We start from the raw sequence: 24,734 nt of genomic DNA on the forward strand, positions 1-24,734 counted from the left end.
GAAATGGAGCCACCCTAGCCCATTGAGTGCTCTACCTCGGGCCATCGACATCATACGCTCTACTGAAATAGATTTCGCGAAAAACTAGCTATATCCGATCTCGATTGGCCTTTCACTCTTAGCCACATGTCATCCTTATATTTTGCCACATACATGGGTTCGGTTCTCCAAGGTCTGTTAGAGCTCTCTTCAACCTGCTCATGGCTAGATCGATTGGTTTCGGGTCAAATAGGAAGAACTTCAGATCCCACTATGGAAAGCGCCTATAAATAATGCATGGGAATAGCTTATTCTCATGCATAAAGCTTCAAAACTTATACCACACAATGGATGTCTTGTCACTCTTATTCTGATCCTATTTCTCTCAATCCAAATGCCTCCTATGGGTTTAAACACAACCACAAAATTATAAAAAGAGGCTGCTTAATTTTTTATTTTAGGTAAAAAATGCAACTCAACTTTCAAAACACATATGATTCATCCCATGAGAAACTAGAAAAAAAAAATATAAATGAACTTTTAAAAGGCGTAATCCTTGTGGAGGTCCACTTTAAGTAAAACCCCAAAATGAAAATCCCAGTTTACAAATTATATATCCTTCCTTATATATATATATTTGAAAAATTATTTCAAATGATAAAACTACTAAAAATATTTACAAAAAAGATAAAATTTTAAAATCTATAATGATAGATACTTTCCTATCAGGGTCTATCAATATCCCTGATAGACTTCTATCAATGTCTACAAGCGTCTATCATGGATAGTTTGGTTCATTTTTTTCATATTTGAAAACAGTTGTATATACTTTAGTAATTAGCTATGCTAGCTCAAGGGAAGTGTAAGAGAAGTTTTCTTTTTCTTCTTTTTCTTCTTTATTTTCTATTATGTTGTGTTATGTTTAAAGTTATGCTTTTTCTGTTTTTATTATGTTATGTTATGTTAGTCTAATGCTTAATTTTTTTATTTTTGTAACTACTTCGTTTTATAATAACCAATTTACAATTATTGTATATGCAAATATTTTATGTTCTTTAATTTTGTAAATAATTTCCAATATTTGATTCTATAAAAAAAAAAATCCAACATATGATATTATTTTGTAATTATTTTTTCATTTTTTTTTAAATTTATGCTCTTGCATCAACATTTACACTGATATTTTACAATATACATATAAATGTTATCTTATTTTATAGAAATGATGATTAAAAATGGTCAATTACAGACTAATTCAGCCATAATCAAAGATTCATTAACTAATTATAAGATTTTTCATCAATTTGTCTAAAATTTTTCGAAATTTCCATCGATATTTTCATAAAATCAGGATCTCAATATTTCCATCGATATCGATGTTTCAAACATTGCTACTAATATTAATTGTATATAATAGAATAAATATATTTTTTCCCTTAATTCATCACATTGATTTGAACGTTTCAAATTATTCTTTCAATACATTGATCCTTGTTGGTCTGTTATGAGCTAGCAAGTGGACCTTATGAACTTACAAATTATAAACTTTAGTGATATGAGATAATTAATTAAATTCTTTAATTAATTAACCTTCATTCATTAACTATGGGGCAACCCACTATAGACTCGTAGTTGCACTCTTATGCACTGTAGGACAAGTTGTGTCTATGGATATAATCATTACATGTAAGTCGATTCTTTACGAGTTGTTCATAATTACAACTGGGTCAAATCTCCGTTTTATCCCTATAATTACCCTTTATGTCCTTAATTACTACTGATCTTCTAATGAACAATTTGTTTATGGTCCAACAATAAACCAAGTCCCTCTCAGACTAATGAGAGGATAAGACCTTTTGTTCAAGTCTTGGAGTCAGCACTTAAGAGAACTACTCATCTACTTACCTGTTGGATGCGATGCGGTTAACATATACTGCACTGGAATATCTATGCGTTAAACTAATTATGCACCCAGTTATAGTAAATCATGCACTGGTCACAAGTTTTCTTATAAATTACCAAGTATAATAACCTATAATTTTCTCGGTGTGAGCCGAGGTCGAACATGAGGATTTGCAATGTGAATGGTTGGAACGTACGTGCATGCAGTGAAAACTAAAATAACTATAAATAGAGAGTAAAAAGTCATGCGATGAAAGAAACTATGCGACAACTATCTAAATAGGCAAAGAATTCTCCGAGTGTAATTCTGAGAAACTTATATAAACAGCAACTTTAACGTGTTGTAAGGAAATATATGGAGAAGCAGGACTTGGGAGAAGTCAATACCACATCCTTAAGTTTAGTTCTAAGGTTAATCCCAACTCGCATCATCTGTTCATCGCACACCTCTTGGCGGCCAGCCACATTTGTCATATCTCTATGACGCATGAATGATGATGCATTTAGTATAAGATTATTTCTATCTCTTAAAACACTTATTCTTTGCTTAGTAAAATCCAGAATTACTTACCCTCTCGGGTAGTTGGTTATAGCTACTTGACTCAATGAGTGATCATATGTAAGTATTTAAATATCCACACATTAAGCAAACAAGATTAACACTTAAAAATTTAATTTAGCTCATAGCATTAAGCTCCCCCCTTACCCCATTGAAAGTAGTTACTCACGATGACTAAAAAAATGGTGGAAGTAAAGAGAGATGAGATCATGGAAGTATACATGTTGATATTGAAGGACTATGAGGTCTGATGCAGAAGTGGGGATCAGTCCTAAATTTCAATTTCATAGAGAATTAAAATTATAATGATCAATATCATGCATATTATAAAAGATAAATTGGCAGCATGCTAAAAAATAATATAGAAGGAAGTTAAGGTTCGTCTTTACTTACCCTTGAAGTCGTAAATCTTCATGAATTCCTCCCCAATTGGTCACGAACTCAACTTGGATCACGAATAAAACCACATCAATACCAAATATCTATTTGGTTGGACACCACCAACAATGAGACCTCCGTATTCTCCTTAGGGTGAAGTAAGAGCAAGAGTTGTGAGCTTTGCTCTTAACTTTGGTAGAGGGTGAGGGAGAAGAATTTTAGTAGAGACCTTCACACATACAGAGAGAGCGTCTGCGTGAACCACAAGGGAGAAGGAAGAAAAATGTTGCATAACTCCCTCTACCTCATCCCACAGTTCCTGAGAGAAATTAGGGGAGGGAAGTTATTTTTAATAACTCCCTCCCTTTTAATTCAAATTTAAATTTTAAAAAATTAATGTAAATAATAATACAATAACTAATTTATCATATATGTTATATCAAATATAACACATAACATATGGTTTATATTATATCAAATATAATATAACCTATAGTTTGTAATACTCTCAATAATCTATGGTATTTGATATAAATCAAATTTATATTAAGTACATTTATATGAATCCAATTCATATAGTTAATACTTGAATCATATTCATACATTTATATCCTCTCAATAAACTTTATATTATAATGTATAAAATACATCATGTTAATTATATCATATATAGTTAATTTAAATTAATTATATTATATATAATTAACTCATCAATTATTTGAGCGATTCAAATTAATAAAAAATTAATTTGATTCTTAAAAATCCCGATTGATCTATAGAAGGGACCTTATAGACATGTAGATTGAAGCTTGTTAGGTTTTTAAAGGATGTATATTTTATATGTTAATTCCCCCAAAATTGTGTTGATTATTTGCTTTGATTGCTAATTTTGTAGGATTAAACGATCTTCGAAGCATTTTGGAGTTATTACAAGAAAATTGTGCCAAAAAGATAAAAATGATCAAGAAAACCAACAAATTGAAGAGAATCGAATAAGGCTGTTGGATCATCAACCATCGAGTATTTAGTAGAATACTGTCAAATAGCATCAAGTAAAGACTATCGAGTATTCAACCATCTTTCATCAAGTCATCGAGTTTCGTTTCATTCATTTTCCATCGAGTTAAGGCAATCGGGTAAAGAGCATCTTGAGCGTCAAGGATCAAGTATTGACCGTCGAGTGTCAAGAAACGAGTATTAAACAGAAAAACTTGATGCGTTCGTTCTTCTTTCCGGATTTTGACGCGATCCATCAGTGCGCTTCACGATGACTTCCTGCTGGTATAAACAAGTTCAGTTCTTCAACGAAGAGAGAGAGATATCATTTTTCAGAAAATCCATCATTCTCTTGAGAGAAAAACTTAGAAGAAGAAAAACCCATTTTTTTAGAGTGAGTTTTTGAATTCCAAGAGCGATTCTTGTAATTTTCTGTGAGATTGAGTCGATTTGTACTTAGACTTGTATCAATATGCAACTATCAATAGAATGCTTGAAGAACTTCAACCTCCATGAGTAGGTAAATATTTTTCTTGGGGTACTATGTAATTAGACATTTTTTTGAGACTTTTCTTGAAATTTCTTTTATGTAATTACTTTCCTTTGAATGTTCTTACTGAGATTTTAGAATAAAATTGATTAAGATTGAATTGACGAATCAAGATTAATCAATTTTTGTATGCAAAAATTACATGGTTCTATGACAAAATTGTAATTGTAATTGCAAGAATTAGTAGTCTTGATAGAAAATGTGACTTCTTTTCCTTTTTTCTTTAAAGAATCTATTAATTCAGAACATTCATGTAATCAATCTTGAATTTTCAGTCTTTTGATTTCAAGATTGGAATAGTTAAAAAAACCCATGAGTTCAATGCAATTTAGGGATTAGTTGTGAAATGTCTTTAGGAAGCAATTAAGACCTAGATGAGGGTTAATTATGAAATTAGCTAATTAGGGCATTATGAATTTATTCTTAATGAACTATTGAATAATCTAATTGCATGATTTCTTATTAAGTCAATGATAGAATTGCTTAGTTATATAAAATCCTTAGATTTAATTTCCATTGAATTTTATCTCACGATATCTTTCTTATTTCTCTCATCAATAAATTTCTTATATCAATTCTTGTCTTTTGCTTAGTTAGTTTTCTTTAGTTTTTAAAACAAACCCCCCATTTAATTTTTCGCATTTAGGAATTCAAATAGTCAATTTTTAGGCCAATTATTTGCGGTTCTCTTGGGATCGACCTCTTACTTCCACTATTACTATGTGTTAGTTCTAGTTGTAGTTAGAGTTTAAATAAATTTCATTTGTTTTGGATAGATAGAATTAACGACACCTACTTTACACCGAACAAATTGGCACCATTGCCAGGAAATCGTGCAATTGATTTTTTAGAATTTAGAATTCCTTCTAAGAAATAAATAATAATAATAATAATAAATTCATAAAAAAAATAGTTAGTTCATTTTAAGCTTTCCTTTTGTATATGACCCGCTCCTCTCAGAGTTTGCTTTGTGATTTGATTTTAGATATTGACCATGAGGAAAGAAGATTACGAAGGGAAAGATCTAGAAGGGTGTAAGAAGAATTTGAAGATTTGGATCAAGAAGAAGAACAACCACAACCAAACATCATGGGCGGAGCAAGAGAACAGACTTTGCGTGAGCTAGCTAAACCAGATTATAATCAACAACCTCTTTGCATTGTATATCCGGAGACAGTTGTCCCATTTGAGCTCAAACCGGGGCTAGTACATTTAATTCCAACTTTCAGAGGGCAACCTAGTGAAGACCCTTACAAACTCATGAAGGAGGTCCACTTTGTTTGTGACGGGATGTGTCCTCATGGAGTGACACAAGAGCAGCTCAACCTTAGAGCTTTCCCCTTCTCTTTGACGGATGTGGCTAAGGATTGGCTATACTCCCTACCAATGGGTTCTATTACTACGTGGAGTGGGTTGGAAAAGAAATTTTCAGAAAAATTCTTTCTGGCATCTAAAGCTCATAACATAAGAAAAGAAATTTATGGAATTAAACAAAGTGTAGGAGAATCTTTGTATGAATATTGGGAAGATACAAACATTTATGTGCATCTTTTCCACATCATCAAATTTCTGAGCAATATCTAATTTAATACTTCTATTAAGGTTTACTCCCGTCTGAGAGAAACAATATAAATGCGGTCGCTGGTGGAGCTCTAGCATACAAAACACTGACCGAAGCGAGCCAACTCATATCAACCATGGTGGAGAACTCTCAGAATTTTGGGACAAGGACTCTTGATGACAATGTTGTTCAATCTAGTGAGGTAAGTGAGCTTAGATCACAAGTATCTAATCTAGTTTCTCTTTTTACTCAGGTAGCCTAAGGAGGCCTTCCCCAAGTCAAACTGTGCGGGGTGTGTGGATTAGTCGGTCACAATTCTGAGGCTTGCCCACAAGCCCAAGTCAATGCCACTGGTGGATTTCCGAGAAAATACGACCCTCATGGGCAAACATATAACCAAGGATGGAGAGATCATCCCAATTTCAAGTGGGGATCTCTAGGGCCATATGAGAACCGTAACGTACCATCTTCCTCAAGCTCCTCGGTATGTCTCTAGAAGACGTAGTAAAAATCTTGCTGACCATTCATTAAAATTTCAACAGGAACTTCACAATTTGTAAAAGGATAACATTCAACTTCATCAAGAAATCAAGAAACTTCAACAAGACACTAAATCCTTTCAACAAGAGACTAGACAAGGCTTAACAAACTTGGGCCCTTAAATCACACAACTTACAACTGTGGTTAGCAAGCTTGAGAGTAAATCTTATAGAAAGCTTTCTGCTCAACTGAAGCATGCAAACGTAAGCACGATCACTCTAAGAAGTAGTAAGGAAATCCCCTCCTCCTCTCAAGATGCAACCCCGGTTCAATCTCCTCCAAAGAGGCAAGAAAAGGTAATGAAAGAACAAGAGAGCAAGGTAAGTGAGCCAAAAGAGACTGCTATTTTTCTCGAGGTATGTGATTATTCTCCCCCTAAGGTAGAACCGTATGTACCCAAGGCACCATTCCCTAGTAAACTAGCAAGGCCTAAGGTAGAAGATGTTGACCATGAGATAATTGAGATGTTAAAAAAGGTAAAAATTAATATCCCTTTGCTTAATGTTATTCAACAAATACCTAGCTATGCTAAATTTATAAAAAACTTGTGTACTAAGAAAAGAAATGGGAAGGAAGAGGAGAGAATAACTGTTAGCAAGAATGTCTCTACTTTGCTTAAAAAAGATATGCCTAAAAAATGTAGAGATCCAAGAATGTTTACCTTACCATGCAAAATAGGAGATAGAATCATTACTCATGCCATGCTAGACTTAGGTGCATCAATAAATGTAATGCCCTTTCATGTCAATGAAGATCTAAAATTGAATGGCCTAAAAAAATGAATGTTTGCATACGACTAGCGGATAGGTCATATATTCAACCCTTAGGCATTGTTGAAGATGTTTTGTTGAGAGTCAGAGAATTAATCTTTCTTGTTAATTGTTACATTCTAAAAATGGACGAACCTTACTCTACTTCCTCTTCTAATATTCTACTTGGTAGACCCTTCATGAAAACTGCAAAAACAAGGATAGGCGTAGATAAAGGGTCTTTGTCGGTAGAATTTGATGGAGAAGTAAAATCTTTCAATATATATGAGGCTATGAAATTTCCAGAGGAATAATTATCCTTTTGCTCTATAGACACATGTGATATTTTTTATGAATTTTTATTGAATATAAATGAAAATTTGGATTGTTTGGTTAGCTCATCTATTGATCTTGATGACGACGACTCTTCGGTTGATTCTTTGTTTACTTCTAATGAATATGATTCAAATGATAAATCTTCTAATAATGATGTTGTTGAATCTCAGGTACAAGGGATCGAGCTTAAGGCCCTCCCTTCACACCTCAAATATGTCTTTCTTGGAGATGAAAAAGCCTTTCCAGTGATCATATCTATGATAGGATACATAAGCATGCAACGGAAGCAAAAAAAATCAATAAGCACTCCAATTACATTTAATTTGAGTTTTAAAGCATGCATTTTCAGAAAAACACAAGTGGGTTTCATGTTACATACCTCTTGACGAATTCTTCAAATTTCAAGTTGTTCTTCACTCCAATTCAGGTTCAAATCAATCGTGAAACACCAAGAGATTTTTTTACTATTCTCAGCCTTGAATTTGAGTGGTGGAACTCAGATTTGAGTGAATTTGTTGAAGGTGTTTTGTGGGTTTCAAGAGGAAGAAGATGAATGAAGCAGAAACTTTTTTCTAGCTGATTAACTACTTTCTTCTTTAATTTCAGAGTGTTTTATAACTCTCTGAAGGAAATCAGAACTAAGATTTCCATGAGCAATGGAACAAGATTATTCCAAATTATAATCATGAATGAACATATATTTACAGTCGACTTCAAACAACGGTTATAAAATTCATACAGAGAAATTATAGCATGAATATCTACAAACGCAGTAAGGGAAAACTCTACACAATTTACAAATGCGTCTCCACGCTTTGATGCGTGACCCTGATTGAACAACAGCAACCACAAGCACTCGATCTACACAACCGCAACATCGCATGAACACTTCGTGCTCGTCCTCAACGATATCCTTGGTCACGAACTCCTCCGCAACATGAACGGACTCCTCCAAAACACCATGAATGACCTCTAGAAAACCTCGACGGTGTCGAGTTGAGTCTGACACCACCAACAAGGCGATGTTGGTATTCTCGGTGTGAGAATCCAGAGGGTGGGCTCTGTTCGAACTTGGTATGAGGCAGACGAATGGAGGAAACAACGATCGCGTACACGACTAGGCAAGTGGGAGATGGCGGAGGCCTATCATATAGATCGATGCCAAATCGTTTAGATAAAGCTATGTGATTGTTTAGCAAAAGCTATGCAATCGTTTAGCAAAAGCTATGTGATCGTTTAGCTCGGTCTGTCGCGTATAGACTCTACATGATCGTTTACCTTGGGCCAGCAATCGTCTAGTAAAGCTATGCGATCATTTAGTAAATATTGCATGATCGTTTAGCTTGCTCAGCCGTCGTTTAGTAAATCTGAAATTACTTGACGACTTCGCGAGTTTCTTTTCGCGGAGAGAAAACTCAAATTCCTTTTCAAACTCTTTGTAAAAATTCATTTCAAAATAGAAAAACCATTTTCCTTTTAAACTCACGGTTACCATGATCTAATAACCACCCACTACTTTGGCTATTTAAAAGAAAAAGTATTAATTATCCGATAATTAATATTATTATAAATATAAATGATAACCAACTTATCATACTATATTTATAGCCTATAGTTTTAATATTTCATCTCATGAGACATATAAACCATAGTCCTTTTTCTATTCCATGGTACTTAATATAAATTTCATTTATATCAATCCTTCACTAGATGTATCTTATACATCATACCTATTATATCATATATAATCAAAATACCTCTTGTCAATTTGAACATTTCAAATCAACACCAAGAATTGATCCTTAACATAATCCAAGCTACTAAGGGGACCTCATGGACCTATAGCTCCGAAGCTCCAACGGTATGTGAATAACTAACTAAACTCTTTAGTCACGGGATCTACCATCCGTTAACTGCTAGGCACTCCACTAAAGACCGACAACTGAACTCTCATTACTATAGATATATTATGTGTTCATCTTAACCAATCAGCAGTGTGAAAACCCTTCACAGATCGCTCGTAAGTACACTTGGGCCAATAACCATTATGCCCCTGTAGTTACATCTGTCTCCTTAAGTACCACTGATCCCTCTAATGAAAATAAGTCATAGTCCTACTATGACTGAGTCTTCTCTTCTAAAGAGAAGTTGTGGCCACTATGTTCAAGCCCCGGAATCAGCCCTTAAGGGAGCAATCTCTCTACTTATCCCTGCTTCAGGAAAGAAGTGAATTCCATATTGTGGATTGAGTTTCCAGCTCCCAGATCAGACAAGTCCCCAAAAAGGTAGGCATGTTGAGTTGGCAATGTGGCCACTCTCACCCATACTAATCAGAGAACCGCCCTCAAAGGCAGAAGTTCCCAAAACACTCAGGATTGAGGTCATGTCACCTATGATTGTTTAGGTGAGATGCAAGTCTCTAGTATCAATGGCGTTATATACAATCTAGTTATCTCGTGGTTCAGGTCTTATACAAACTCTTTCCATAGGACACCCCTGCTCCACGTTTCCACACGAATGGTCAGGATCTACCATCTATAGTAGTTTACAACACTTGTAAACCTCTACAAAGCGAGCCGTATCCGTAGTGTTACCAGGATCAGGTATCCCCCTTAATCCTTATGCTACAGACCGATTTAGGTTATCACTTAAGGCATGATCCACTTGTATATCACATATACATGCTTAAGTTTACATAAGATAACCAAGGAGCTTTGTTTATTAGATATGAGTAAATGCTAGAATTAAACAACATTTATTTTATTCATTGAACAATGTGTATCTTTACAAAACAATGAGACTCCGAGAGAATTAGGACACCAATCCCAACAATCTCCCACTTGTCCTAATGACTCGAGAGACTAATGTACAATACAATATAAAACTGTACAATATATAATAAACTAGGGCATACCCCAGTATCATCTCCCAGTTTCCCTAGACAAGATGCCGCATGTCTTTCAGACCCAGACTCTCCAAGTGACCCTCGAACACTTTAGCCGTGAGGGCCTTTGTAAAGGGATTAGCAACGTTGTGCTTCGATGCGATCTGCTTGACTATCACGTCACCGCGACGCACAATCTCCCTAATCAGGTGATATTTCCATTCTATGTGCTTACCTCGACGATGACTTTGAGGCTCCTTTGAATTTGCCACAGCCCCACTGTTATCATAATAAAGAGTGATAGACAAATCCATATTTGGAACAACTTCCAAATCTGTAAGGAACTTCCTCAGCCAAACAGTCTCTTTAGCTGCTTCACAAGCTGCTATGTATTCTGCTTCCATAGTGGAGTTCGTGATGCATTCTTGCTTGATGCTTCGCCAAACTACAACCCCTCCATTCAGAGTAAACACTGACCCCCGATGTCGATTTGTGAGAATCTCGAAGTTAGAGTCCATGTATCCTGTAAGGATCAGATTCTTATCTTTATACACAAGCATGTAGTCCCACATTCTCCAAAGATACTTAAGGATCGTCTTGACCGCCGTCCAGTGATCAAATCTTGGATTGGACTGATATCGACTGACAATCCCTATTGCATAGCAAATGTCGGGTCGAGTACACAACATTGCATACATCAAGCTTCCTACAGCAGAAGCATAGGGAATCCGTCTCATCTCCTCAACCTTTTGAGGTGTCTTAGGACATTGATCCTTAGATAGAACGATTCCATGCCTGAAAGGTAACAAACCCCTCCTGGAATCCTGTATCCTGTACCTGATCAACATTTGATCAATGTACGATGCCTAAGATAGGGCTAATCATATGTTCTTGTGATCCCGGATGATCTGGATCTCGAGAACATACTGTGCCTCACCCAAATCTTTCATTTGGAACTGGGCAGCTAACCAACTCTTAATGTCAGTCAGATATCCTACATCATTCTCAATGAGTAGGATATCATCCACATACAGTACCAGGAAAGCTACTGAGCTGTTGATGATCTTCTTGTAAACCCAAGGCTCATCAACGTTCTGGTCAAAGCCAAACGACTTGACAACAATATCAAATCTGATGTTCTAAGATCAAGATGCTTGTTTTAGCCCATCAATGGACCTATTAAGCTTGCAACTCTTTGCTCTTGATCTGGAACTATGAACCCCTCTGGTTGAGTCATATAAATGGTCTCCTCAAGATTACCATTCAGAAAGGCAGTATTGACGTCCATTTGCCATATTTCATAATCATAAAATGTGGCTATAGACTGGAGAATCCTGATAGACTTTAGCATGACAACAAGTGAAAAAGTTTCCTCATAGTCAACTCCCTTAACTTGGGTATAACCTTTGCCACGAGTCTAGCCTTAAAGGTTTGCACCTTTCCATCTACACCTCTCTTTCGTTTATAGATCCACTTACACCCAATAGGTCTCACCCCATCAGGTGGATCAACAAGCTCTCAGATGTTATTTAAGTACATAGACTCCATTTCTTGGTTCATGGCCATAACCCATTCATCTTTGTCAACATCCTCCATTGCTTTCTTAAAAGACAACAAATCCTCGATCCCATCATTCGTAATGACATTTTGGGCTTCAGTCAAACCCATGTAGCGATCTGATGGGTTCATAACCCTCCCATTACGTCGAGGTAGTCTCAACTCTTGAGCTAGTTAACTAGACGTCCTGACCTCAACAACTCTTGAGCTGGTTGACTAGACGTCTTGAGCTCAACAACTCTTGTTGATCTGTCGGTCTGTTCAACAACTTTTGTTGAACCTTCAGCAACTCAGTCTCACTTCGTGGCTTATGATCCCTCATGTGATCTTTGTGGCTTTTGATCCTTCGGTTGACTAGACGTAAAACGAGCTTACTTCGTGGCTTATGATCCCTCATGTGATCTTCTTCTAAGAAGATAACATTAGTGGAAACAAACACTTTATTCTAACTTGGATCATAGAAGTATCCTCCTCTCATTTCCTTGGAGTAGCCCTAATAACTTGTAGAAATACAAGTTATTTATATCGTTTTATTTAGATTATGCATCAAAAAGAAAGAAAAGTTACGTCGACAGTATAGAAATTGACTTAGAAATACGAAAATTGTAAAGTGTCGTGAGCACACCCACTAACCCCATTGCGATGGAAAAATGGAATGTCTAAGCCTTTGTTTTGCAGGAAATAGGTCACCGGATGCGACAATCACTCAAGGACAAAAAGAACGACGCATTATCACAGCATGTAGCAATCATTCAAGAACAAAGAAAGACAACGCAATTGCAACGCATGCGACGATTGATCATGGACTCAAGTGATCAATGCATTTCCACCGCATGCGGAAATCGATAAAAGATCAAAAAAATTACACCGCATGCAGCGATCGATCAAAAATGAGAAGAGTAGCGCATTCGTAGGGACTTCTGACATATGTACAACTTTTCTGTTGTACTATTCTGACAAATCAATCGTGGAGTAGAGCGGACATTTCAACTAAGCCATGCCAGGAATTATTAGATTTTCAAAGCGGGACCAATAAAACAGAAAGAGCCAAGGTCTATAAATAGCTTCATCGAATTCAATGAAAAGGAGGCTGGTTTGAAGTGACAATCCAGAGAAAATCTGGGATAACGACGAGACAAGACTGAAAGGTAAGTCTCCGAGCAAGAAATTATTTCCATCCCCGAAGAAGAAGCTCTGTGCGAAAGGTCACTTCTACCTAGAAAGCAAGCCTAAGAGGGAAGCTTTCCACTCCATTTCTTCCACACGCTGGCAAGCACAATGTCTTCGATCGAGATCTGTGTCAAGACATTGACACTCTTTCTGTATTTGTTTTTATTTTCGAATTCATCTACTGTATTCATCTATCTTTAATAGGCAAGAATAGGGACTTAGAGATAAACTCTATTTGTCAACACTGCATCACATGCACCCTAGGAATAAGAATGATGATATGTGGTCGCCTTGTTTGTGTATCATCGCATAGACAAGAAGTAAAGGCTTATGTGTAGGCCCTATAGACACCTCTGCACATACATCGCATGCATTCTAGCATTAAAATCCGTAGCATTCACACCGAAAGGTGGTTTCCTATTGTATAAGTGTTGCATGATCACATTAGTTTGCATTGGCTAAGGTTCCCTTGCGGTCACTCTTAAGTTTTACAACGAAAACATCTACGCATTTTATCCATTTTCCCATTCATTTACTTCATGTCAAGGTTTGTCGTATCTCTACCTTTCATGCATATTCTCATTGTGTTGTCTGTTAGATAGGAGTAGGAGTAGGATTAAAGTAGCAACATCCCCTCCATTCTTTTATTTATACCGCTGCATGCACATCACCGCAAACATATAGCTACAAGTCCCTGTGTTCGACCTTGAATTACCCGAGAAACTTGCGTCCATGTTATACTTGGTGTGAATGCAAGAAAACTTGTGGTAGGACGCATGGTCATTGCATACATTCGTTAACGCATTTTTCATTCCAACGCAGGATCATCGATGCATGACTATCAATGCATATCTTAAGAACATGCATCGTACCGCGTCCAAGGGAAGTTGGTTGTCGAGTAAAATTGACTTCAAATTTATCACCATCAAGTTTTTGGCGTCGTTTCTGGGGACTTGGCAGCTAAATATTTGTTAAGTTTTGTGTCTCTGCGAGCAAACTTTTTATCTTGGGAGTATTGCAGCTTGTGCAACCAGGTTGAAAACAATATTGAAGTGTAGGCGATGATCTGAAAGTCAATGTTAACCCCAAGGTAGAAGGGCAATTAGTCGCAAAAGAGCTGAAGGCAGTTCTAAGCTCATGACGGCCGCATGTGCCCAACAATTGCTGGAAGTTCTAATGGTCAGGGCAACTTGACCCAAGCAGTCGAGAACCATCTCCTGCATGGAAGACTCCTTGCGGTGACAGCACTCTTATTTTTCCAGGGATGTCTTCTGCTCTATCTTTACTTTGCTTTCTTAGTATAGGTTTTTTTTTTTATTGTTATTTTGGATATATGGCTACTTCCTTGGTTGTGGTACGTTTGCTCTTGTAGGTGCAACAATAAGTTTCCTCGGTTCGTAGTTCAACGGAAGAATTCCTTTCACCCTTCAATGCATGGCTTCAATCACGTAGATTCTAACGCATGTGCGCATGCATTGTTCCACCTAAGGTATTTTCTTGTTATCTTGTATGCCTTATCCTTTTGAAATCCTTTCTTTACCGATTGTGTTGTTTTGCGATGTTTCTATGATGGTATGTATAGTTCACCGCATTCTCTAACTAATCAACGCAAGGCATCCTTTACTTTTAATAGCTTCTTCAAATTTTGAAAGTATTAAGTTTTATTTTGTGCAAACCTTCGTTCAAATATTTATTACCGTATTCTTGTAATTTTGTTTTTAGCTTTGCGAAGAGAATGCTGCAAACCTCTAAGTTTGGGGGTCGCAGCGGTCTCGAAGAATTGCGTTCATTATATTGCGATCATTTGTTTTTTTTAAAAAAAAGGTTGAAGTGAGATTTTGGGAATAATAACTCCACTGTCAACGCAATGAGGAAACTCATGTTGATAAGAGTTAAGCTGTGAAAGGCACTTGCTCGAAGTTGGATGTCCGCATGACACACATGAGGGCAAGCCAAAATGAAGGCAAGTCACCAGGATCAGTGCATTAACGCAACTCCTCTGTCCGGCGCAAGCCAAAACAAACGAGACAAGAGTTGAGTTGAATATAGAACGCAACCGAAGTTAGATGCCTACATGACACACATAGGGGTAAGCCAAAACGAAGGGTGTAACCACGTTCAACGCCGCATTTGAATAAACCATCTCAAAGTTTTGAAGTATTTTGAATGAACGCAATCTCAAAAAGCTAAACACAAAATTGCGGTGAATGAATAAAAGTTTTTTAGCAAAGGCTTGCTGGATTTAACTTAGAAAAGATCTTTTTGAAAAAGCAGCCTAAGTGGAGGAGAGCATTGCGGTGATGGTCAAAGGTGTGTGTGAATTATATTCTGAGAAGCTGGTCATCGCAAAGGAAAGCATGAAGGTGAGTTAGAATTTCTCAAGTATAACGCATGATTGAGGACAAGCATGATTTTAAGTTTGAGGGTGTGATGACATGCAGAAATGCATGCCATCTTATGCCTTTTACTTAGAATTATGAAGGTTGTTAGGTAGAATATACATCGATCATGATAGGAATTCACAAGAATATGAGCTTGTGTTGATCAACATGTTGAAACTCAACTAACCTGTTATTTTGCGTTAATTATCGTTCAATGTTCTATCTTTGTAGCTAATGTAGAAGATGAACGCAAACGAAGAAACTGGACCACTGCATAGACGATCGCATGCGAAGAAACACTCCATCGCAAAGGCAAACGCATCGATCAACGCATGGATGTTGCGGTAATCAGCCGTATGCGTCCATCGCATGGGAGTTGTGCTCGTCAAGCGATTGCGGTCATCATGTAGAGTTGCAGTGTTAAGTGAATGTGGCCATTGAATGATTGCAGCTACGCAACAACACATTCTAATGGGATCAACCCAGGTAGGTGGAATGAACGCATCAACGCATCTACCTCGAGAAAGTCCAAAGTTGATGTTGACATTTTACCTACCACGCCGTTAGCGGTAGAAGTTCAGAAAAGGACTAACACGCCGAATGTCAGACTTAGAGCAGTCCAATTAATGTTGTCGCGACCCAAGCTCTATAAATAGAAGCCGATGAGCTGAAACTCATTTTATCCAAGGTTTTCGTCTGAGGTTCGCCTATGGTGGATCCTTACGATCTAGACAAACGCGTGAGAAGACGGCTGAGAGTTCTTTACCTCCTTCATCCATTCCGAGTGACGATCGGAGCCTTCGATCAGAGTTAGATCTCAAGAGAGCCAGCTCCTCCGCCCATCCATGGCACCACCAGCAGCCTTGACACACATCCGCTGGAAGCAAATCTTTGCTTCCAGCCGGTCATTTCTTTTCCTTTCTTTTCTCATATTTTATTGTATAACATTTTTGAATTAAGAAATCAATACAATCTGTTTTCAATGCATTTCTCTATTCCTTCGACTCCATCTCCATCTTCTTGCTTAGCATCTTTACTTTCATTGTAACACTTAGTGGGATTGCTTGGTTATTGCATACTTAGTCATGTGGATTAGGGATATGAAGCATGTAGCAAACTACTGAGAGGTATGCGTTGCGTGAGTATGTGAGTAATCTTATTTGCTTAGTGTGAAGCTGCTGCAATGCCTGTCTATAGGCTAATGCATTGCTTGTCTATGAGTGAAGTCAGCAACAATCAACTGCCCGAGAAGGTAAGTGATTGGTCGCATTAAGTAATGTATGTGTTGTTCACTAAGGATAGTAACAACCTTGCATCAACCAAGTTCATGCGGTTACCTTGTCCTATGAGCGCATCATTCATCATTTAGACATACTTGAGAGAGTAGTCTATAAAACCCAAATCTAAGACTCGAGAGAGTGGATTGGAATGCATAGGCAAGAATGAGGACTTAGAGATAGCTCTATTTGTCAACACCATGCACCCTAGGAATAGGAATGATGATATGTGGTCGCCTTGTTTGTGTATCATCACATAGACAAGAAGTAGAGGCTTATGTGTAGGCCCTATAGACACCTCTACACATACATCGCATGCGTTCTAACATTAAAAGCCGTAGCATTCGCACCGAGAGGTGGTTTCCTATTGTATGAGTGTTGCATGACCACATTAGTTTGAATTGACTAAGGTTCCCTTGTGGTCACTCTTAAGTTTTGCAATGAAAACATCTCCGCATTTTATCCATTTTCCCATTCATTTATTTCATGTCAAGGTTTGTCGTATCTCTACCTTTCATGCATATTCTCATTGCATTGTCTGTTAGATAGGAGTAGGAGTAGGAATAAAGTAGCAATATCCCCTCCATTCTTTTATTTATACCGCCGTATGCACATCACCGCAAACATATAGCTACAAGTCCCTGTGTTTGACCTTGAATTATCCGAGAAACTTGCATCCATGTTATACTTGGCGTGAACGTAAGAAAACTTGTGGCAGGACACATGGTCATTGCATACATTCATTAACACATTTTTTATTCCAACGCATTATCATCGACGCATGACTATCAACATATATCTTAGGAACATGCATCGCATACCGCGTCCAAGGGAAGCTGATTGTCGAGTAAAATTGACTTCCAATTTCCCGCCATCAGTTATGCAAACAAATCTTAATTAACGGCATGCTTTGAAGAAGAAAATGATAAGGGAGAGAGTTCCATACTAGTTGAAGATGTTCTTCACACTTTGGAACTCCAAAATAGCGGAAACCTACAAGCGATCTACCAACGCCCAGCATAGCGTCAACAACAGTGGCACGAACAACCGTGAACACGAACGTCGTGGGGATGACACCACCATTAAAGAGTCCCGGGTATTCTCAGAGTGAAAATCCAAAGGGTGGTCTTTGGTGAATTTGGTAGAGGAAGGAGGAAACACGAATCATGTAGGTGATAAGCAAGTGGGAGGGAAAAAGATGCCATCGCATAGCTCGCTTATCGTTTAGGAGAAGCTACAGGATCGTGTAGGATTTACTTAACGATCATTTAGGAAAAGGTATACGATCGTTTAGCAAAAATGGCACACTATATGATCATTTAGAGAAGCTATCCGATTGTGTAGGAAATAGCGTGCGATCGTTTAGGCACGAGCTAAACGATCGTTTAGGTGGAGAGGACTATCGTATAGGCTCTCGTTTTATGTAAGCAATCGTTTAGATGTTCACCAACGCACATTCTCACTTTTCTCTTTGGGTGATCGATTGAACAACTCAAAATTGAAAACATTTTTCATTTTAACTCATCAGTTACAATAACTGACGTTGCCCCACTAACCCACGTTCGAACATGAATTTTTGGCTTAATTATCGTATAATTAACCAATTAATTAATTAATAAATATAATCATATTATATTTTATCCTATAGTTTGATATCACATATCTACTTTAGTATTTTCTCCTCTACTTGATATAAATCGTATTTATATCTAATTTCCTCCAAAATAATGTATCTCATACATTTAGCCAATTATATCATATATAATTAACCAGTCCAATTATATCATATATAATCGAACTTCCTCTTGTCAATTTGAACATTTTAAATAAACCCAAACACTGGTTCTCGACTTTATCCAAGCTACCCAAGGGACCTAATGGACCTATGGCTCGAAGCTCCAACGGTCCGTGAATAGCTGACTAAACTCTTTAGCCACGAGATCCACCATCTGTTAACTGTCAGGCATTCCACTAAAGACCAACAGCTGAACTTTTCTTACCACAGATATATTTCCGTGTCCATCGGATATAACTAATCATGAGTACGATGGCCCTTCACAGATGCTCGTAAGTACAGCTAGGCCAAATTACCGTTTTGTCCCTGTAATTACACCTCACTCCTTAAGTATCACTGATTCCTTTAATGAATAATACAACATAGTCCAACTATGTGTGAACACCTCTCGGGTTAAGAGAATGTGTGTGGCGCCACATCGTTCAAGCCCTGAAATCAGCCCTTAAGGGAGTTATCTATCTACTTACCCCTACTTCGAGGAAGGAGTGAATTCCATCTTGTGTAGCTGAGTTCCCAGCTCCCAAATTAGAAGAATCCCCAAAATGGTAGGTTTGAATCGACGATCTAGCCACTCACACCCATACAAATCAAAGGATCGCCCTCAATGGCAGGAGTTCCCAACTCACTCAGGATTGAGGTCATGTTACCTATGGTCATCCTAGTGAAGTAAAGTCTCTGTCATGAATGGTGTTATACAACGAGACATTAACACTTCTTGGTTGGGTCTTATGCAAACTCTTTGTATAGGATGCCCCTGCTCGTATGTCCCCAACACGAATGATCAGAATCAGACCATTTGTGATAAGTCACAACACTTATGACCATTCCACAAAGCGGACCGCATCCGTAGCATTACTAGGATAAGGTTTCCTTCCTATATCCATATACTACAGATCATTTTGGTTATCACTCAAAATATGATCCACTTGTATGTCACCACATACATGCTCGAGTCACATATAGATAACCAGGGATTTTATGTTTATTGGTTTATAGTAAAGCAAATAAAACAAGCAACTGAGCAAAATAAAGATGTGAAGTAAATATCATATATTAACAACACAAGCGTTTGTACAAACTGTTTATAAACTACAGGACACGAGACTTTAGGGCATCAACCCCAACAGTACCTCACGTGAGCAGAGAAGTACTTCTCGTAAAATCATTCTTTGAATTGTCCTACGTTGTTTGGCCCCTATTAGCTTCTATCATTCTTTCGGCTGAGTGCCACCAGCACTTGGCATTATCAACGAGAACAAAGGCCGTCACTGCAACTTATGCTATTTTGGGCACTTCATGTACTGAAAAATCCCTTCCATAGTGGACAACCATAACTCTGTTTTAGTGGGGTCTTTCAGGGACCCATTAAACGTCGGAGGGTCATACTTCTTAAAGTCCCGTAGATATTCGGCCTCCAAGGAAGGGCTTGCCACAGTTTGAATCGAGGCCTTGTCTTAGTTCTGAACTTGTGGTACCAGGGGTGGCACCTGCTGCGACTATGCGTGCTGAGCTAACTGCTCAGCCACGATATCCTTTAGCTGCCCTACTACAGCTTGTTTGACGACATTCTCAATTGCTGCAGCCATGGTAGTGTACTCTGTTGGAATCTCTGAGGAAGACGGTCCTGTTGGGGGCACGGTTGAAGTTCGAGGCCCGCTTCTTGGTCTAACCCTTCGCCAGGTTGACCCAAAAGGGTCAAGAGGCGGCGAGTCCCACATTTCTTGGCTTTGCACCTCAGGGTCTTGTACATCAGTCCTGCTCCCCAATAACATTTTTACCTCGACTGCCCCTTCCTCTAGTTTGTGGTGCCATACTTGATAATCACATGAAACACTTTAACAAAACGCTAGTAGGGAAACCCGTAAAAAAACGACTGTACAACAGGTAAAATTTCATACATAGTTCCCTAGAGAACTTAAGGGACATACCTGGTGATGACGAGAGATCCGTTTGTGGCCATAAGAAACATTTTGGACTCACGATGTAAATCAGTCTACAGAACCTAAAACTTAAGCTCTGATACCAACTGTAAAGACCCATATTTCTATTATGTTTCTAGGACGCTACTCTATGCTTGCATAGGCTTGACAACATATTTCTCGAAGAATAATTAAATAGAGAGATTTTTTTTATTTCATTAAACAAAGCTCAAATAATAAAAAGAAATCTTGAAAATATCGTTCGAGGTACCCCTGACCCAACTTTAAAATAAATAACAATTAAATAAATCAATAAATGAAATCAAAGAATATTCATAGGTTTTTAAATGCCCATCTCCTAAATTAGACACTAGTAAATGAAAACTATGTGTGGAAGCAATAACTCGTCCAAATGCCAGGTCATAGATCGCTTTTGTCATTCGCCGGTTTATCTCTACCTTTACTTGAAAAACATGAATGAAAAAGGATGAGTATATAAGTATACTCAATAAGCGACCCACTACTGGACCCACCCAGTAATCTGTTAACCCTCGTGTCTGGATACAAGTGCACAATGACATTGTAGGCATAAACATAAGGGGCAAACCCAAAGGCACGCTTTCATAAGTAGTGCACAATCAGCTCTTACATTTTGAGTTGGGTAATATGAGTTATTCGAGTTGGAACACTCCTAATTTCAATCAAATTTGACATCTTAAAACACTTCTTTTTTTCTTTTTTTTTTTGAATTGGAGTAAATCTCATTTTCAAATGGACCAATTGGCACCAAACAGGCCGATGTTATTATGCAAAGTTTGTACGAAATGTGAGATAAATTTGTACGCTTTACCGCTTACAAAAAGTTGATCATACAATACAGACAATGTCTGCGGAAGCAAAACCCAGAATTGTAGGCGTATTCTTCGAAATGATTCAATAGCGGAACTGCAAGGCAAGGTGTAAAGCTTGAAGATCATGACGAACCCAAATCCCTTTTTCATCTTTACGGTTGTCCGTCTCATCTTTCTTGTATCTGGAATTCATTCCTATCCTTCAATTTGATTGGCTTCTTCAACACGCAAACCCCTCGTATAAGCAATTGCAGACGATTTGAGAATCGGGGGAGTTTTTCTTTTTCTTTTCCGCCGTACGAAAATGGATGACGAGGTGGTTCAGCGGGTTCTTCAGGAAGGCAGGGATTTCTACCAAAAACAACCCTCCACTTCCACTTCTTCCTCCTCCATCCTTCAATCGCTGCCTCTTCATGTGGTATGTACAATCAATCGCCTGAAATCTGTTTTGTTTTTTTTGGTTCTTTTGTTACTGACTCGAGCGGATTGGATTTGGATTTCTGAATTGATTGTATTTTTGTGTTGCGTATTCTTCGTAAATTTCGATATAGAAATTTGAATCCCCTTTTTTTTTCTTCTTATTGTGTGGGTTTGTGTACACTGGTTTAATGCTGTATTGGATTCTTGAATTGATGCTGTTTTTTCTTCATGATTTTCGTCATGCAAAGCATATTGTGATCTGGTAGCTTTGATTTTCTCGTTCACATGAACTGTTGTGTTTATTTATTTATTATTTATCTTTTTTGTATTTGTTTGAGTTGAAGAAATTTGAACCTGAACCTTTTAGGTGAAATGTAATATGATAACATTTGGACTTGTTTTCTTATAACTTGGTACTATAATTTTCATCTTTCCTAATTAAACACTTGAATTCTTAGCTAAATTTTAAAATAAGAAAAAAGTATTTTAAAATTATGTTTTTCTTGGCTTTTGAAAACATCCTTAAAAGTAGATAATTTCAATCAGGAAAATACTACAATAGATGACAGTAGTATTTATGAACTATTTCAAAAACCAAATAGTTATCAAATGGAGCTTCAACTAGCTGAGTTATGCTCATTTAACATTCATTTGATTTGTTCTTTGGATTTATGCTCAATCGTCTGTATGTGATGCACTCTGAAGAAAGCTTGTGAATAAGGCTAATCATTTCCAAAATTGACATATGCAGTCTTTCGATCATGGATATTATCTATTAGTGAAATCCATTCAAGAACTTAGAGAGAAAAAATATGGACTTGTAACAGTTGGCATTGGTGGTCCAAGCGGCTCTGGTAAAACCAGGTATAACATATATGTACTTTTTCTTTTCCTTCCTGATAAGAAGCATTGGTTAGAGTTACTTGCCTCCCTTTATTTGCTCTGATATATCATGCTGTGTGGTTTTGTTGAAGCTTAGCAGAGAAAGTGGCATCTGTAATTGGCTGTAATGTTATATCAATGGAAAACTATCGAGATGGAGTCGATGAGGGGAATGATTTGGATTCAATAGACTTTGATCTTCTAGTTCAGAATCTTGAGGTTATTTTGTCTTCTTTACTTGGCTCTTCAAGGGACCTTTACTTTTTATACTGCCCAGAACTTTGAATTCCATTCCACTATTCATGCTGAATTTGTAAAAGCTTGCGAAAAAGCAAAAGCATTGATTTGGTTGAGTTAATTTTTAATAGTAGTTTCCAGTGAAAAATAATGTTTTAAAATGTCCCTTCTTTTCCACTCATTATCTATGTCTGGCTTGCAGGATTTGACAAATGGAAAAGACACCATGATCCCAGTTTTTGACTTTCATCTAAAGAAACGGGTCAGTTCAAAAGTAATAAAGAGTGCTTCATCTGGGGTGGTAAGTAGTGATTACTGTAGCTTCTATGATTTGTGGATTTGTGGACTGATTTCTTTGCATTTTTTTTTTGTAGGTAATCATTGATGGAACCTATGCATTACATGCAAAATTACGTTCTTTGCTAGATATTCGGGTGGCAGTGGTAATTTGTTATTATATTCTTTATTTCTAAAAAGGATTTTTGTGTGTGAAAAGTTTCCAATCTATTGGTTGCATGGATCACATTGGTCACGTGAATCTTTAATAAGAACATTCAAACTTAAAGGAAATGTTGGGATATAAGATTCATTATCTGTTGCAAGCTTGCTTTCATTACTCCTTTATAATTTCATATCTTTAAGTATCCTTGTTTTTCTTCATCATTGTTGTGATTTGATTTATTTTTTTGTCTGTATCCTTTTGTATCTCCGAGCATTAATCTCTCATTTCCTTAATGAAAAGTTTTGTATGCTTTTCTAAAAAAAACTAACTTTGCTCCAGGCATGACTGTAGCCTTTTTTTGGCTTCTTTTGCTAGTTGAAGTAGTAGTTGATTTATTTATTTTTGGCAAATTAGGTTGGTGGGGTTCATTTTAACCTTCTCTCCAAAGTTCGGCATGATATTGGAGATTCCTGTTCATTAGATTATCTTATTGATAGCATCTTCCCATTGTTTAGAAAACACATAGAGCCAGACCTTCATCATGCCCAGGTTAGTTTATCGCCTTTTCTCTGTTTTTGTACCTGAAACTTCAGCTTTACCTTTTTATGTGTTTTAATATTGCAGATAAGAATTAACAACAGCTTTGTCTCATCATTTAGGGAGGCAATATACAAGCTGAAATGTAGAAGTGAGGTCTGTGCTAATATTTTTATTTTTGCTAACTACCTATTTTTGTATGTTAGAAATGATGTCCAAAGATTTTTAAAAACTTTATTTATTTATTTTTAAATCACTTATGGCTTGAGGCATGACTTCCTTCCAAAAGCCTTATCACGTTCTTTCTCATTACTGGTGTTCTTTTTGCGAGGATAGGGAACAACTCAAGTCTTCCAATTGCCCCTTTGCTTGTGATTACTGGAACTTCATTCTTTACCTCTTTAATTCACACGTGGCCCTCCCCATGGATACAATATCCCTTCTTTCTTTGATACTTATGGGGTATCTCTTAAACAATATAAGGTCCATGGGCTTGTTAAATTGTTCCACCAGTTATGAAAGAATTTTAAGAAGTTCAATTCCAGGCTTCACTATGGAGGTTTTTACTTCCTACTCAACTGATGTTCCACGAAATATAGGAGTTTCTAGAAGAAGTTTTTGGGAAAAGTAAAAAAATCTAAACCTATCAAGGAAGAAATTCCAAAGAGCTCTGTAAATGGCGAAGGTAGAGAAAGACAAAAGAACAGGAAATTGCAGGGAAGCAAAGGAAAAAAGGAGTACGAAGTTGTGAAGATGACAATGAGCCTTTTATGGAAAAGGGAGCTTTTTTTTTTTTTTTATATAATTTATTATTATTATTATTATTATTATT

General features: G+C 37.0%; 1 protein-coding gene across 4 annotated transcripts in view; it reads left to right on the plus strand.

Moving 5' to 3' along the window:
* Window positions 1-21,377: 21,377 nt before the first annotated feature.
* LOC120081560 (uncharacterized) overlaps window positions 21,378-24,734 on the plus strand; it is a 34,079-nt gene continuing 30,722 nt past the window's right edge. Inside the window, exons 1-7 of one of the 4 annotated variants that reach the window (XM_039036549.2) lie at window positions 21,378-21,802; window positions 22,556-22,668; window positions 22,779-22,905; window positions 23,126-23,224; window positions 23,298-23,366; window positions 23,780-23,914; window positions 23,990-24,058. In XM_039036549.2, coding sequence (XP_038892477.1) covers window positions 21,689-21,802; window positions 22,556-22,668; window positions 22,779-22,905; window positions 23,126-23,224; window positions 23,298-23,366; window positions 23,780-23,914; window positions 23,990-24,058 — 726 coding nt within the window. In that variant the 5' untranslated portion in view covers window positions 21,378-21,688. Of the gene's footprint in view, window positions 21,803-22,555; window positions 22,669-22,778; window positions 22,906-23,125; window positions 23,225-23,297; window positions 23,367-23,779; window positions 23,915-23,989; window positions 24,059-24,734 lie in introns of those variants that run through there. The other 3 variants (XM_039036550.2, XM_039036551.2, XM_039036552.2) reach the window with 3 other exon arrangements.

This window comes from Benincasa hispida, chromosome 7 (genome assembly GCF_027475165.1).
Source record: "Benincasa hispida cultivar pf3 chromosome 7, pf3_genome.v1.1, whole genome shotgun sequence".
NCBI classification, from domain to species: domain Eukaryota; kingdom Viridiplantae; phylum Streptophyta; class Magnoliopsida; order Cucurbitales; family Cucurbitaceae; genus Benincasa; species Benincasa hispida.